This window comes from Leptonychotes weddellii, chromosome 14, assembly GCF_054177405.1.
Source record: "Leptonychotes weddellii isolate Sample4059 chromosome 14, ASM5417740v2, whole genome shotgun sequence".
Taxonomy (NCBI): domain Eukaryota; kingdom Metazoa; phylum Chordata; class Mammalia; order Carnivora; family Phocidae; genus Leptonychotes; species Leptonychotes weddellii.
In genome coordinates, this window is record NC_138382.1 from 22,416,344 (window position 1) to 22,434,468 (window position 18,125).

At 43.0% G+C, this 18,125-nt stretch overlaps 1 protein-coding gene across 1 annotated transcript in view; it reads right to left on the bottom strand.

Annotated features, from left to right (window-relative positions):
* Positions 1–13,125: 13,125 nt before the first annotated feature.
* AGTPBP1 (ATP/GTP binding carboxypeptidase 1) overlaps positions 13,126–18,125 on the bottom strand; it is a gene marked incomplete at its 5' end in the record, with an annotated part of 67,502 nt that continues 62,502 nt past the window's right edge. The window contains one exon of the mRNA XM_081804068.1: positions 13,126–13,843. Within this exon, the coding sequence (XP_081660194.1) occupies positions 13,666–13,843 (178 nt within the window). The remainder of the gene's footprint in view (positions 13,844–18,125) is intronic.

The window sequence follows — 18,125 nt, forward strand, 5'->3', positions numbered from 1 at the left end:
CACACACACACACACATACCTCTTAAAAGGAGATAAGCTAGAAACCTTCAGATGAGGAAAAAAATCTATAAAACTGGCACCATTTGTTCAAATAACATGGGTAATAAGGAAATTCCTTCTAAAGACAATAATTTTTCTCAGGAAAAATGGCCAGAGTCGCTGTACTCGGAGGCAAGCACCTGCATCACAGGGGCCCGATGGGTGGTCTCCAGGGCGAAGTGGCCGGCGGTGTTTGTCTTTGGGTCTTTCGGGGCCGAGAGCCCCACCCAGAGCTGAGTCCCTGCCCTCCCCCCAGCCCACCCCCTGGCCAGAACCAGAGCTTCTCCTGCTCCACTCAAAATTCAGTCAACATCTACGCCCCAGAGCGGAGAATTCTGAAGGTACCCGAGAATCCGGGGGAGCCGGAGTTCCTCACTCTGGGCACAGGGTGGCATCACTGCAGGACAGGGGAGCCAGACTATGTGAGGGAGGCCTGGGGGGGGGGTCCAGGAAGGGCAGGCACCTCCACTATGGGTCGCCCTTGGAAGGACCACCCAGGAGAGCCGCCCCTTGCTCAGCCCCAGGACGTGGGGGTGGTAGACCGGTGGCTTGGCGTGGTTTTCCCCCACCTTCCTTCTCCTCTGCACCTGCAGGGCATTCACACACTTTCCTGAAGCCTCAGCAGTACACAGAGCAGGCTCTCGCCGGTGCCCGATGAGCCCGCAGAGGGCACGGCAGGTGCTGACCAACTGGGGGACCAAGACCCCCAACGGTCCCCCTGGTGGGACAGAGAGGAGGCAGCCCACCTCCCAGATTTCCCTCCTAGATTTTCCTGGGCAATGGAGCCCGGCCCGAAACAAAAAGGCAGATGTAAGGGATGGACACACTAACTCTTCCTCCTTCGTGTCTTCCCTCCCTCTCTCCCCCTTCCCTCCCCACCTCTCCCTTTTCTGTCTTCCCCTCATCCAAAAGGAGTGTGAGGCCTCATCTGTCCTGCCTAGTCAACCCACAGATGTTAATCCAACATTTTCCTCCCAGTCCCACTAAGAGGGCTTCTAGATTTTGTGTCTGAGAGATAGAGACCCAAGTTCAGTGTGAGACTAGCAATAACAATAACAAGCCACAGTATTGCTTACAATACTTGACATTTGTTTCTTTAATTAATCCTCGGCTCAACCTCCAGTTCTGTGTCAGAGTCCAAAGCAAATCCCACGGGAAGACCAGCTTCAATGGGGTGGGGAAGCCACTGGCCTACAGTGGGAAGTGGAGGGGGCACGAATGTCTGCATAATGATCCCACTAGGTCCAGAGGGGGAGGAGCGGTCACTTTCCACCCCATTAGAACTACTGGTAGGAAGTGTCTATACGTATCATGAATTTATCAAAGTGTCAAAGTTAACGTGATTGCTTCAAGTACTTTCCATTACACATGTAATAAAAACCAGAGAAACCTATCTGATACATGTTTTAACAGATAAAGTTGGGCCAAATCATCGAATCAAGAGCTGAGGAACATAGGATCTCTCAATATTTGACGTTATAGACGAAGAAGCTGAATTTCAAGGAGATGCGCTATTTGCTGAAGGTTTGACCAAGGTGCATTGAGTAGACCAGCTGGCTCCCCCCAGTTCAGTTCTGTCCACTTCCCAAAGCTGGCTCCCCTTAAGGATTTGCTCAGCAAATTCGTTCATCAGGAATTTGTTTGCAGCTCCAGGTGAGCAGGAGGATTATTTGTCAATTTCTGTAAGACCTGTTAGCCTTAGGGGAACTTCATTCTGTGCCAACATTGATCTAGCCTGGAATCCTTAGCTGAAGCCTCAAGATCCCTATTTTGCACGAGCTTATGAGATTCGAGAAGCAGGAGTAACTTTGGTGTGATTATCATTATCCACGTTCCCTCCGGGCTATAGCAGGGGCAACAGGCCTGGCTCAGAGGGAGGCTGGCGCTCATCTCGAGGGCTTTTGAGAGGCTTGTTCCGAGGGGCAGCTTGCGGCCAGAGGGAGCTGGGAGTCAGAGACAAACTCATCCCCAAAGTAGGGAGTGAGAGGCAAACCTAAGAAACCCCATTGGATTGGTTGTTGGATCCAAAAGTGAAATCAGGGGATTATACCCTTCTGATCACTTTTTATCTTTCTAAAACTTAAAGCGACTCCTCTTACTTCCTTGCTCAAGATCCATCTGTAGCTTCCCACTGACCTACGGTACGGATTCCATAGCAGAGCTTCCAAGGCCCTCTGTGACCAGACCTCTGCCTCCCTCTTCCCAGCTGCCAACCAACCTCCACCCTCTCTCACCTTGTTCCTTCTGCCCAGAATGCCGACCCTGCTCACCAGCTCTCTACCTGCCCCCTGCTGCCAATTCCCATTTCCACGTTTCATAATCCCCACCATTCCTTGAGGTCCAGCTGGGACTCACATCATGACTCCTTTCCCAGAGGCCCACCTGGGGATGAGTCAGTCCCTTGTGACCCCTTGGCGTGGTGTCCCTTGTCCTGGCATCATGTTCTGCCTTACATCAGTGCTGTTTATTGAAACCAGGCCTTTCTCCTCCACGAGACTCGAGCTCTCTGAGGGCAAGGACCACGTCTTACTGGCTTTTGTGTACCTTTCACCCCCTCTGCTGCCGTGCACATCAGTACCTGCAAGAAGTCTGACGAATGAATGAATGAATGAATGCTCTCAATTAAGAGCTGCCAAGCACATAGGCCAATGTCACACGTGTCTCAAGTCCAAGGGCAGCTAGGACTTCCACTCCAAGAATAGAGCAAATTAAACCACTGAGGCAATAGGAGAGAAAAACTTGTTTTTTTGCTAGATCTACAAACAATAGCAAGTACCACTTGTAAACAAAAGACAGAAACATCAAACAGAAAGCTTTGAAAATGAAAAGTCAGTCCTGAGGTACTTTGTTACAATTCTGCAAAATAATCAAAATCTTAACCAGTATTTGGGCAATGACCTGACATTTTGTGCCTTTCAAAATACAAAATGTGCCAACATAACCGCGGACCAATGATCAGAAAACTGGAGTCACTAAGAACTCCATTACCAAATCCCATTTGCCCAGATTCCTCATTTCACATGAGCTATCATCTTGCTGTTCTCCTATGCCACCACTTAAGAGCCTCATTATTAGGCACCGAGCGTGCACATTTGGATAGGGTAGAGCATTTGCAATTATATTTTAAGGTGCTTCCCAAAGCTATAAAGTCAAAGCTATAAATGGCAAGATGGGCAATGTAATTGTCAACAGAATATGAAACAAGTCTGAAATTAGAGTCGGTTCTGCTCAGTTTAAAAGCATGTGCCAGCAGAAGGTACACATCAGAAAGGATTGGGGCGGGGGGTTCAAGAAGCAGTCAGAAAGCTGGGTGGCCTCAGGCAAGTCACTTAACCTTTCCTGGATGAATTTCTTCATCTAAACAAGAGTGGGACTGGATGACCTATGAGGGCCAAGATGGAAAAAATTCTGAAATACTAAGTAGAGTAAATGAAATGGAGTCAAATGGGCCACCACCCACAGAGTTATGCTATTTTTTGAGCTGTTATTTTGTGCTGGGCTTTGTGCTTGACACCCTACAAATTTGGGCCTCTATAACCTCACAAGCTGTGACAGTAATATAGGGTGGATTAATTAAACAGACATTAAATCCTCTACCCACTGCAAACTAATTCCAAATTAGAAAAGCCGACCTATGGAAGGACATCTTGTCCCACAGTTTATTCACTTCAGATTCCACTTACACAATAATATGAGTGACTTCCCAAGCCCACACCAGGCTCTGAACCCCTCCCAGGGAGAACCGGATGAAGGGAAACACTCATTTATCCGGGGATATTGCAATCGGTTTCATCAATAAAGACAACAAACTAGGGACCTGGGCCTGATAAGAGATGCAAAGGCTGAATTAGGTACTAAGATCTCTGGAGTTCGGCCTTCTAGCAGTTCATTGACTAAAGTGTCCCCGATTTCCAAGAAGTCTAGGGACATTTTTGACACAACGTGAGGAGGCAATTTTAAGCAAGGTATAAAGACCATAGGGGGAAAAAAAAGACTATAGAATATCTCTTGCTTTCCTTCCCTCTCTCCATCATAAACACGTACTATTATCTTGCGGGAATTGAGCAGACTAAACTCCTGAGGTGCACCATTTTCGTTCAGCCAACAGGTTGTTACTACTACTTTGGGCCCCCAGAACATCACAAGCTGTGACAGTAATATTTGGTGAATTAATTAAATGGACATTAAATCTTTCACCGACTGCAAACTAATTGCAAATTAGAAAGGTTGACCTTTCCCATGAAAGGACATCCTCTGTCCCTTCGAACAAAGATAATTTTAAAGAACCCATGCTAATGAGATTCCAGGGTTCTCAAACTGGGACCACAAAGCAAACATACTGGGGAAGGCGGGAGAACATGTGGGTGGTGCTGGTCAGGGAGAGGTTAAAAATGAAAACGGGGCACCTGGGTGGCTCAGATGGTTAAGCGTCTGCCTTCGGCTCAGGTCATGATCCCAGGGTCCTGGAATCGAACCCCGCATCGGACTCCTGGCTCAGCGGGGAGCCTGCTTCTCCCTCTCCCTTTGCCTCTCTCCCTGCTCATGCTCTCTGTATCTCTGTGTCTCAAATGAATAAATAAAATCTTAAAAAAAAAAAAAAATGGGGCGCCTGGGTGGCTCAGTTGGTTGGGCGGCTGCCTTCGGCTCAGGTCATGATCCTGGAGTCCCTGGATCGAGTCCCGCATCGGGCTCCCTGCTCAGCAGGGAGTCTGCTTCTCCCTCTGGCCCTCCCCCCTCTCATGTGCTCTCTTTCATTCTCTCTCTCTCAAATAAATAAATAAAATCTTTAAAAAAAAAAAAAAAAAAAATGAAAACAAGCATTCCAGAGACCTACAGTAGATTTTCGCCTCTGGGTGTTAATTCTGCCCTTGTCAGTTCCGAGGCAGGTGGCTCTGACATGTGCTGGGCACTATTTAATTATTACCATACGAAGAAAGTAAAGTCTTGTTATGTCTAGCTTTTACCTGTTGTCTTCCCGTGTGGACCTATAAAATGACACAATTTTTGAAACAACTTCCCACCTCGCTAAGCCTAGAGAGGCTGGTCCTGTACAAGCTGACCTTAGTATATAACGCCAACACGTCCATTCTGGGGGCATGGGGCTGGCTCCCGCTCTGGGAGGTGCTGCCTTGTCACTGCCCGCTGGATCACCCACTGATTCTCCTCCCCGAGCCCTCCAAACCTTCCCACCCATGCGGGACTCCTGTTACTAAATGACTCAAGAAGACAATTTAGGTGATACCAACACTTCATGGAGCGGACAGTCTCTGTTTGGTGAACTGCAAAAAAAGGCAGAAGGCAGAAAGCTCTTATGGGATAAAGAATAAAGAACAAGGAAGGGGGGGAAGAAAAACAGAAAATATCTGATTAGCAGGAGTCACATGTTAAACTTGTTTAGGGTGAGAAGGAACAGGGAAGTAAGTACAGAGCCCAGGGTTGGCTTGGGATTTGGGGACTGGCTGCCTGGACTTACCACGGTTCAACACTCCCTCCACCCCAGGATGCCCACAGACCGCATCTGCACAGTGATCAGGTACAGAGTCCACGGCTGGTCTCTGCACAGAGAGTCCCCCCACCCCGCCCCAACACTACATGTTCAGTGCACCCCAGGCAGGTGCCTCCCAGGGAAAGGATGGGAAAGGATGTGCTGGAAGGTATGGCACCTCGCCCAAGAGGGAATGAACACTCACAACCCAACCTCCAGATTTATACACAAGTAGCATGGGAGATATTTATTTTAGAACCATATATTTGCTATTGTTTTTCTCGGTCCCAATTAATAATTCTCTTCATTCCAATCACGCCAACAGGACAGTTTTGCTTCTATTTACTCCTAACAACAACAAAGGTTTGACAGCTATAATTGGGGGACTGGACCGTACACTGGCTGAACTACTATCTGAATTCCATTGTTCTTGGCTACAGGGACGCCTGCGATGGGGGAACCACACAGACAAGAGCCACTCCTGAGAAGTGAAATGGGATGGTACTGAGGCCATCCTGCTACAGTTCCCGAGTCAGTGAGGCTCCTAAGCTTGGACTTATGTGCTCCACAGCACCTGTTCCCTGGGGGTAATAAGCAAAATGGCAGGCCCACGTCCATAAGCCTTTCTTGAAACCTATCGGTTATGAAATGTGCACCTTGTTAGAAAGGTCACAGAGGCCGTTACTCAGTTTCCCAGCTACTAACAACTGCACTCACACCCTTAGAACTGTACAACTTTGAGGACGATTAAATAAGCTTGCTTAGCTTAATCAACAACAAGCGACTGCCTTCGGCTCAGGTCATGATCCTGGAGTCCCGGGATGGAGTCCCCCATCGGGCTCCCTGCTCGGCGGGGAGTCTGCTTCTCCCTCTGACCCTCGCCACTCTCATGTGATCTCTGTCATTCTCTCTCTCAAATAAATAAATAAAATCTTAAAAAAAAAAAAGTCTCCATAAAAATTTTGCCAAAAAGGTGATCAGACACGAGTACAAATCCAAAGTCAGGGCATTTAGGTCATCTTACTCTTATTCTGTATTATAAAAAAGATTATGTTCCTCTAAATAAAATTGAATCTAGAAAACAGATCATTGTGGGCTTATTTCTAAAACTGATTTCTTGGCCCTGCCAGTTAAAGTGATAATGAAGCTACAGAATAAACTCTCTTCCCAATAAAAATGGAAATTCTTTAAAGAAAGTGAAGCAAAATTTATTTTAGGTTAAGTCTATCAGACAAAATGTACTTTTCCCTTACCATCATGGCTATAAAAGCAGCCTTTCCAAGCCTTAAGAGAAATCAGAAAAGACGGAGAAAAAAACCAAACCATTACCTATTTTGTTAAACATAAGATAAAAAAGACTCAAGGGTCTCTTTCCTTAAAAAAAAAAAAAAAGAAGCCACACACAAAATGGTTAGACACAAAAACTGGATGCACCACCGTCTACCCAACCATCCATAAAAATAGTGATTTGGAAAATATGAGAGAAAATGTTTCCATCAAGATCATTTTCACAAAGCCCCCAGGAGAGTGCTCAACACACAATACTGTCAGGTTTAGCTCTCCCACCCTCCGTAGGGACACTATGGTGTGTCCTGATAAACAGTTGCCTATGTTTTCAAAATCATCAAACTGTTTACCAAACTCACTCGCAGGAATGGCACCAGAAAGCCCAACGCCCGGGCGCGTGCCCTCGCTCTGCTACGTACCAGCTAGCCTGGGTGAGGCCTATGCCCTAAGCCTCATGCAGTCAGTGGAAATACTAACGATATCTGCTTATTAATAGTGTTTTTGTGATGCTCACATGAGATAACTTGTAGGAAAGTACTTCCTAAACTTTCAAGGGCTATTTACACGCTCTTTATATATGAATCCTGTGTGGATATAAGGCAGGGATTTGTAGTTCCAATCAGTGGGGGGATAGAAATAGCTTCGAGCCTGATAACTAAATAATACTGAAATCTCATCCCATTATATTTGCTCACTGGCCTAACTGATGTAACTCAACAAAGGGATCTCTGATCCCTCTCAGCTTCCTCTCTGGGTCCATCTTATAATGATGCACCATTACAGAGGCACTCCCTTTCAATGTTAATATTTCACATTTGTGTTCTCTACACAATCTACAACGGAGAACTTTCAAGATGCTGAAAAGTCAGCTCTTGGGCTAATACTACCTCTGAACAAACCAATGACAAGTCTCATAATTGGAGGAAATGATTCCTAAGTTTACAGCAGGATGACGAAAATATGGCTCATTTCTGGCCCAGTAAACCTTTCTAGAGGAGGACATAAAATAAAAACAACCAAGTCTGACATGTTTGAGAGGACAGCTGTTTTTGCCTTTCCAGAGTGTCCCTTTGGGTAAGAGAAATGGTCTCTTTTAACCGCTCTATGGATGTGTGCTTTGGGCAGGGCCACCCCTCCCAGGACGGACACTAAAGGTTGCCTGTTTTCAGATACGTTTCGGACATCCCTGTGTAAGACATACCTTCGCCAGTAAAATTCAATTTAAATAGCTTGAACAATGTAACTGTCCAATTCAAGGTTTCACAGAAAGCTTCATACGGGGTGCCTGGGTGGCTCAGTTGGTTAAGCGACTGCCTTCGGCTCAGGTCATGATCCTGGAGTCCCTGGATCGAGTCCCGCATCAGGCTCCCTGCTCGGCAGGGAGTCTGCTTCTCCCTCTGACCCTCCCCCCACTCATGTGCTAGCTCTCTCATTCTCTCTCTCTCAAATAAATAAATAAAATCTTAAAAAAAAAAAAAGCTTCATACGAAGCTCCAATGATAAAAGGACCCAGTTTCTCTCAACATTTTGGCTCTGTTCTTTCAACACTGGCTCGTCATGGGCATGTTCTCCTCTTGGGGTTGTACGGAGGTCAGCAATGGCTAGCTACATCCTTCCTTCTCGAGGAAGGGCCTCTGTCCTAGCATGACCATCCGAAGTCCTGACATTTGCTCTGTTTGGGGTGGCTTGGATCACATGCCCACCTGACCATCCTTGTGATGGGCTGATGGGCAGGCGGCACGTGCCGATGGGCTCAGCTCATGTGGCCCACTCCTGAAGTCCCAGGGAAAGGTGCTGACCTCAGAACACACAGGTCTTGAACATGGGTTAGGGCAAAGGGGAGAATGGATAGTCAGGAAGCAAACATGCTCATGTCCACTCCGTCCTGTAATCGATCTGGATTTTCACATGTGAGAATGGTGGTTTAGTTTTTGATATTCACCTCGTGTAGCCGTTTGGGAGGGAGACATAAAGGGTGACAAAGGTAGGTGTGCACTGGACACTCCTCTCTCTGCGTTAAATACAAATTATAATCCTTTAAAAGAGATCTTTTCAGGGCGCTGGGTGGCTTAGTCGTTAAGCGTCTGCCTTCGGCTCAGGTCATGATCCCAGGGTCCTGGGATCGAGTCCCACATCGGGCTCCCTGCTCTGCGGGAAGCCTGCTTCTCCCTCTCCCACTCCCCCTGCTTGTGTTCCTGCTCTTGCTATGTCTCTCTCTGTCAAAAAAATAAATAAAATCTTTAAAAGCGATCTTTTCAGATTTTGAAATTTATCTTTTTATATGAAATTATACAATTCGTTCACTGTTTCAAGTGCCCACATTTGAAAAGAAAAATAGACGAAATGTCAAACATTTCTAAGAATTAACATGAGGAAAACAGGGAGGAAAAGCAATCATATCGATGACATGGGAGAAAATATAAATAGTAAGAGTCAAGACATTTTTGCAAAGAGAGTATGTAACTTGACTTTAGTAACTATTTAGCACTGAACATGAAGATAAGTTTCCAGTCTTAAAATTCCCTATTTAATTATACTGTCAGCTAGAGGAACAGCTACAGAGAAGCCCATCTACTTTCAAAGGTGCAGACTTTACTTGTATTTATTAAACTCTAGCCTTTTCTATTTTAATTTTCAGTAACAACCATCCTTGTCTTCCATAATTTCTTCCCATCTGCCATTCATCGCAGCTCTTTATGTGGCTTAAGAGCATGTTAAAAACGTTTGGAAAACCAGCATCCCAATTCCTCTGACCAGATTTTTGTTATTGCTCACCTCATATTCACTTGGCATCCCATCAGGACATCGTGGAAAGGGACAGTCCCACATTTGTTACTATAAAGAAGTAACCTACCTATATGGTTTACCTATAAGGTTTACCTTCTGAGTATCTGGAGCTAAATCTCCTAAGTTGTCTGGGTTTGCAAATAGAAGGGCACCACAAGTCCACCCCCGCTCTGCAGGGGCTTGTGGGTATGCACGCAAGCAACTGCCCAGGGAGAGATCACTTCAGTTCTTGGCAGAGTCAGCCACGCCCCAGACTCCAAAACATCACCCCAGCTGGCCTGCACAATGCCTCAAAACGCCACCACAGGAGGCCCATTCATTTGGATTTAGGTCCTGCCTATTCATCAACTTCAAATTGAAAAGTTTAATTACTCAATGACCCCAATAACCAGCCATACTCTGAAGCCCAAGAGCTCATAAAAGGTGCCAGGAAATCAAAAGGGCTTGAAGTTTAAGGAAGGCTATGAGATGGAAGGAGGGGAGACAGGCCTAAGTTACTGCTCAGGGTCTAGAAAGAGAAGGCCCTAACGATCAGCCCCGTATAGGTAAGTACAAAGGCTTTATAGATATCATTAATGGTGGAAAACAACTGAAATTTGACATTCCAGGAACAGAACCCTCAAAACATGAATTCTCATAAAGAAAATGAGACTTTCTTCTGAGTTTCCCTTTTTCTGTACAGGAATTCAAATGTGCTTTAGCCAGAAAAATATTTGCTTAATATTAATAAGAATATTCTTATGGATAAAGTAGAATGGTTTTTCAATTAAAACATTGCTTCACTAGGTTTTTCCAAATGGAGAGACCTAGGGCTTACATGCAGCTGCTTCACTGAATTCATGGATTTTCAATTAATACTTTATAACAAAGTACATACAGGAAGGGTGCCTGGGTGGCTCAGTGGGTTAAGCATCTGCCTTTGGCTCAGGTCATGATCCCAGGGTCCCAGAATCGAGTCCTGCATCAGGCTCCCCACTCAGCGGGGAGTCTGCTTCTCCCTCTGACCCTCCCCCGTCCTGTGCTCTCTCTCAAATAAATAAAATCTTTTTAAAAAATGTACATATAGGAAAACAAGAAGATTTATAAAGATACATTTATGGTTTCATTAGTGTCATTTATTTCTGGATCATGCACAAAGACAATTCCATTAGTACATTTATTACATTATCCGTTTTAGTGCTTATAATAATATGGTCATCTTCAGTTGGATATTTGAAATGTAGCTGTTAGTGCGCTATCTGAAGTGGAACTCCAGGTTACTTATTTGTAATTAGGATTCAAACAAATGTCCATGTTTCTGAATACTACACACCACTGGCAGACGTGGCAGGAACTGAGTAAGAAAGATACTTAAAGCAGGACAAAACCCTGTCTCCCAACAATAGTATGATGGCAAAAAAGGAAAAGCCGATGTGAACCACAGGTTTTTACACTCTGCCTTGCCTGAATAAATTTCACAAACTCCAGAGAGACCCTCAAGCTTTTCACATTCCTTACTCTTTGCAGAAAGGCCAAGGACAGCATCTCCTTTTGAGGCAAGAACACGAGGCCAGTCGTCTGCAGACGTGGGCTGAAACCCTGGCTCTGCCACAAGTGCCCCAGTGACTGCACTCGATCTCCGTGTGTCTACTGTCTTGATTCTACACCTGAGTTTGATCTAGACCATCCCTTGGTGCTGATTTCCAGTTCACAGGTCCTGTGACTCCTAGGAAACGAGGCTGCAAGAGCACATCAGATCAGACAGTGGTTCTCCTAGCGTGGTTCCTGCATCATTACCACCTGAGAACTTTTAAGAAACGCACATTTGGGGCCCCGCCCAGGGCCACATCGTATCAGCAATCTCTGATTTGGGAAGCAAGTCCTCCAGGTGATTCTGATGCACACAACACAGTACGAGAACCACTGGATCGCACCAAAACCACTTTTAAGAAATTCGCAGTTCCAAACACAAGGCAAATTAAATCAACCTAAGCTCTATCATTAAACTCAGTTTGTCAGCTACACATTACTTTTTCAGGGCTATGGCACTGAAGGCATCTCAATCATTCTTTGAAAATCCTGAAAAGAAATAGCCAGAGATAAAATTTAGGGCAATTTTAGCTACTAATAGCCAATGACACCTAGTTTTACCCACTAATTCAGAAAGTTAGGATTTGAAATTCTTATTTCTCCAAAGCTATTTATTAAAGAAAAAATCATTTCCTAACCATAAAAGACTTTCTCTTCAACCTTGTGAATAATGATTTAATAAAAGGCATATTCAGGTTTGTAACATATACTAAAAGATGTACGTCATCAATATGAAATATTGGAATAGTACACAATAAGGGATTTTTACACTGCCAACATAATAAATTGAAGTTTTGAGTTATCTGCACACTACAGTAACTGTAATTGCTTCTCATACATGGGTATCTTGTGTTTTAATTTCTAGTTTTATAAGAATCAGGAAAAATTTATATACAGACATAGTGGCTCCATAATCCACTCTCTGAAAAAATCATAATTAAATATGTAATTATTTTATATATGAAATATATAAATAAAAATAAATAACTTTATGAATTATTAGATAAATTATTTAGTAATATTTTAAAGTATCCTGATCTTTCCCAAATTAGCTCACCACACACTAAGAGGACTGTCAAATCCTCACAATCTAGTCTTTATTTTCTGAGATTAATAAGAATTAGGCTACTAAGAGAAAAAGAACTCTTATCAATTGCCCCATACTATGTTTTTAAACATAGCTCCTAGGACATCAAAAATAAGCTACACTATGGAGAAAATGCCTCAAATGATACAGTGAAAATTACTGGTTTGGAAAATGCAAAAATCTGAAATACATTTTATCATTTCTTTTCCATTATTATAGGTTTAAAAAAAAAAAAGATTTAAAAAATTCTAATCAGGAATAAGCAAAGATAATGTACCCAAACCTAAGCACCAGAGTCCTCGCAAGAATCTGTTAATGAGGTATCTCTTTTGGATTTGTTTTATTACAACAGAAACTTAGTTTGTAGGGCACTTATCCAAAGCCGCTGAACCAGTTTTATTCTATTTGAAGACAAAGTCGTTCCTGCAGCAGGGCAGCTTAAACCAGGAAGATGACAGTGCAAGAAATGGTTTACAGTCACTGTAGTCATCGAGACACAGATGCCAGGGTCAGTGCATCTAACAGCATCACACAACTCAGGAAATGCTAAATACGCTTAATATACAGATACACATTTAACACGAGATCGTATCCTCACTGCATTTTTCAAGCTGAACAAACTATCGTGATAAACAGTTTAGATGCAACCAAGAGACACAGTTTTAGAGAAAAGAGCTGCTATAATATATGCTTTACGACAGGTAGAGGTATACCTATACCATAAAAAGCTTAGAACCAGTAAATTCAGCACTTTTTTTTTCTGTTTTACAAATTTTTATCAATGTGTTTGGATGTTGGATTTTTATAATATTCTCACAAAGATTCTATAAACCAAATAATCTGAGCTGGTTAAAAAGGATGACGAAATGAATTCAACATTTAATATAGCTTTTATTTGTTTAATTTGGTAAGTGGAGAATGTAACGCTTTCAAGGCAAACTCTGGGTTATTTCAGTCACAAGTCCACAGTTAACATGATTCTGAAGCACAGTCTTATGTTCAATGTCTACCCACCCTACACAGTCACAGCTAAAGAAATCCATGTACATACGCATTTGTTTTCAACAACTCGGGATTCAGATTTTATATTCTCACACACTTCAAAATGTATCCATTTGATGCAGGATATAACCATAAGAAGATAAAAATTCATGCAATGATACTCAGGTTTTAAAAAAAATCCAATATTTGATCATTTAATGCCATATCAAGTGCACTGAATATCTAAAATAAAACAAGTGCCAATTTTATCATGAATTAATAACATATTTATTGTCTTGAAACCAAACAGGCCCAAATTACTTTTTGTCTTTCTTGAGTCAGCTATTAACTCATTTCTCTCAAACTTCCTGTGTAAGAAAAAAGAAGGTATTTCCTTTCTTTTTTGCACTTTCAAGAGATGGCAGAAGGTTTAAGGTAGGTATGCTCTTGACAATTCAGAGTCAGAAAGTACTTCTTCCTGAGCAGAAGGTTCATAATCTCCTACGTTTTCCGCCAATTCAGTATCTAAGTCGTCATTACTTTCTGCACTGTAATCCACTTCTTCAAGGAATCGAGGCTCATCTTCATCCAAAACGTAAGTGGTAGGGCTGTGGCCAGAGCACAGAGAGCACACGAGACTTCATTAGATCCTAAGGTTCTAACATAAGGTAATTTGACCACATTGGGTTAACTTTGATTTCAAAATAACGTAAGTAGTTTGATTAGCTTTAAAAATGTTATCCAAATGAAAAAGTTAAGAGATTTATAACAGTTGAGACCATAAAGGGTGAAATGCTAAGTATTAATCATATGACAAGGCTGTCAACATATACCCTACAATTAGAGAGCTATAAAAAACAAGAGACTCCCCTATTAGGTTGCTTTTTTCAAGGACTTCAACAATTTGCAGGATTAAAAGTTCTATCTTAATCACTAAAAAGGAACAGACCATTTCAATAAGCTTTATCTTATTAATTCATCCATTATAAGAAACTGCAGTATTTAGGGGTGCCTGGGTGGCTCAGTCGTTAAGCGTCTGCCTTCGGCTCAGGTCATGATCCCAGGGTCCTGGGATCGAGCCCCGCATCAGGCTCCCTGCTCCACGGGAAGCCTCCTTCTCTCTCTCCCACTCCCCCTGCTTGTGTTCCCTCTCTAGCTGTCTCTCTCTCTGTCAAATAAATAAAATAAAATCTTTATAAAAAAAAGAAACTGCGGTATTTAAACACTAAAACCACTTATTCTAAGTCTATACAATGATTATTTGCCATAAAACAGCCCATACACTCTTCCTCCCAGTTTCCAGTGGTCAAGAATAAAAACGAAAAACAAGTGAACGCTCCACATCCAGATTAATAACTTGCCCTTGGGACACAGAATAAGATATTTGCTTAAAAGCACTAAGTGCTTCTGAATATTTCATTAGGTAGGCTGTTTGGGATAAAGACAACCTTTCCATCTTTCCTCTTCAAAAAAAAAAAAAATCACAGTATTCTGATTTCTCCCCATTTGGGAGATTTTACACACATGCACGTGCGTGCATGCACACACACAGTGTTATCAAAGAAACACTACAGAAATATTTCAATGTCCCCATGTTGTGACCAAAACTATCTTAATTTCACACAGATGCATGTCTGTTTATATCCCACCTGCTTCCAAAAAGGATTTCCCATCATGGATGCAATTAAAAGCTATAAAATCAGAAAATAAAAAAGGAAACAATAAACTGTTAAAATGAGCAGGGAGGCAAATGTCATTAGGCATCTAGGATGAAAGAAGTCCTGCACTGAATATGAAATTCGGTTCAGATATCTACAAGTTTAGGCAGGAAAGACAAGTTAATGGATTATACGGTTCTCATTTTCTGAAAAGAGAAAGCAAAACTCATCCACTAAGATTATCTCTTTTTCCTAGAATTGTTTTTATCTTGCTCATTAAAAATATATTGCAAAACCACCTTGATCTATTTATATAGCAAACTTCTTAAAAAGTTCAGAGCTTGGGTGGGGGGATGGGTTAGACCGGTGATGGGTATTAAGGAGAGCACGTACTGCATGGAGCACTGGGTGTTATACGAAAACAATGAATCGTGGATCACTACATCAAAAACTAATGATGTATTGTATGGTGACTAATATAACATGAAAAAAAAAAAAAGTTCAAAGCTTGCCCTGTGATGGAGTAGTCCCGATAAACCTGCTGAGTGGCTTGAAGGACTATGTGAGACTTTATTACTTACCTAACACTCACAAGAATGATTTCACAGCTTTCAATTATGCAACTAAAATATTTATCATGAATCTATCAGGTCTTTAGGAAAAAAATGAGATTAAAAGGAAAAAATTATTTGCCTTTTAAAATGATCATTTTCCTTTTTTTCTTTTAAAAAACAGTAATTCATTCCTCCTTCATGAGTTTGGTGTTTCAAATTCTCAGGGTGTCCCTGGTGAATCACAGCATACATGGAAGACTACTAGAACAGACTCTTAGAATAGACGGAGGCTTCAGCTAAAGCAAAGGAGGGGGAAGGACAGAAGTGAGGGGAGAAACTTGTTTACTTTCTTCCTGGAGACTGTCCTAACAAGAAGAAATGATCATGGAAATGCAAGGGAGGAGGCAGATTTGCTCAAAAGCCATGCACTCCACTGGTACAGGGGCTGGGGAAACCAACCAGAACTGTAAAGGCTCACTCCACAGTGAGGAGGCACCATGCCCAAAGCAGTGCAGTTACCCGCAGCATCGTGGGATCTCCCGACAGGTAGGAAGAGCACAAAATCCTTGTGGTGGGTGGGTGGACAAGCATCATTCAGGAGATCTACGGACAACAGAATTCCAATCCACCCCTGCATTCCACCCCCCACCCCATACCACCACCAAAGAAAACAGACTGGCATAAAGTAAACTAGTTGCAGGGAGCCCAGCCACTACACGGAGGCCAGAGCAAGGACCTAGTTCTACATGGGCAGCTGAATACTAGAACATTAATCCACATGAACTAAGAGAAAGGGTTTAAAGAAAAAGCCTAGACTTATAGGCTAGAAAACAGTCTTGTAAGTTGAGGAAACAGAAGAAGAATGATTTTGAAGCAACAAAAATGCCCAGGATCACGCAAAAAAAGCTGCTAGACATCAAGGAGACTTGGAACAATGCTGGGGTCAGATACTGATAAACACTTTTTTTAAGTCTAAGAAGCACAACCTGGAAGGCAAAGCCCCTGGAAATTTAAAAGAAATCCCATAATAAGGAATGTTCAGAAAATAATTTGAGCCTGTCAATTCCTGATCTTGGCTTCTTCATATGCTGACTGTGACATAAACCCCCCCTCCATGTTCCGGCATCATCCATCGTGATACCTAGGAATGGATGGATTTCACACTCTTAATTCCATTCCCAGAACCCTCACTGACCCTGATATTTGATGCCTGTTTCTGCAGGTCCTATCAAAGTCACATCCCTATCCTCAGCTTCGTGAAGGTGTACCATCTGGCTGAAATGCAGCGAGTCCATCCAGCAATGGCAAAGGGGCCCTCAGTGCTAAGCTGTGCGCGTGTGGGGGCAGGGGAGAGCGGTGGGTAGATCTAGGGTGAAAGAGCTGCAGGAATCCTGAGACAGCGGGAACAGAAGATTACAATCCCCGTAACTCCACTGAAAGCAGCCTTCTGACTGGTATTCCAGTTGCCACTGTCCAGTCCATTGTTTCTAGATCTCTCTGTTGCACTTAACTGGTAGCAATTCCAATACTCCTCTCTTCTGCTGTGCCTCATTCCCCTCTGTCCCTCCTCACTGCTGATCAAGTGCTCTTCATCCTCCATAGTATGCCTCAAAAATAGGTGCTTATAAAAATGCTCTCCTGGCACGCTCTTATATGCAAGCCCTCTTTGAGTAAGCTCGCATATTTTAATTTGCATTCTGATCATTTCCAAATCCAAATTTCAAGCCCTGACCTCACCCTTGAACTTCCACTGTGCACACAAGCACTTGCTAGCAGATTCACATGGCTATCTCACATATACCCCAAGTGTATGTTCAGAATAGAACTCACCAGACTCCCTAGCAAGCCTGCTCCGCTTGTCCTCGTCCTAACATCATCCACTCAGTGCGTCATAAAACCTAATTCTCAGCAAGTCCTGCCAATCAATCTCTGAACTACTTCTTGCTTCACATTTTACATCACAAACTTTCACTGACATTGCTTCGTCTGCTTAGGACATACTTCCCACCTTTTTTCTCCCAGCGACTCATATTTCCTTCAAACTGCAGCTCAGGCTCATCTTTAGATGTTCTTCCTTTCTGGAAGCCCATTCTGGGCTAAGCGCCCTTTCTCTATATCCCCTCTGTACCCTGCGTGTTCTGTCCCATCACTGCTCCCAGGCAGGTGAAACCATCTATTTGTGGGCCTGTCTTCTCAGCAGCATGGCAAGGTCGGGAGCTGTGACTTACGCATATTAATCCCTCTTATCAGCTCCCAAGAGTACGCGACACACATTGTAGGCCCTAAACGAGTATTTGCTGAACTCCACGAGAAGCCACAGGGCCCACGAGACCATCAATTTTTATGTTACCCCATCCCACTGATTATACTTTACATAAAAAAAACTTAAGGCACAAGACCAATCATAGCAATTCAGCTTCACTTTTATTAATAATTCCAACATGTTTTGAACAATGTACAACTTAGGAAAGGCCTTCATATACATTATATCTCACAATAACCTCCAGATTATTGAGAAAGACTTTAAGGTAGTTTGCTCTAGAGTTATAAAATAATTAATCCCTTGACATCGGCAGAAAGGAATTCAAGTAATAATTCGATCACAAAGAGAAACTCTAATCAGCACTTAGTTATTTCCTATCACTATTACTTTTTTCCCACCACAACTTCCTTGTCCC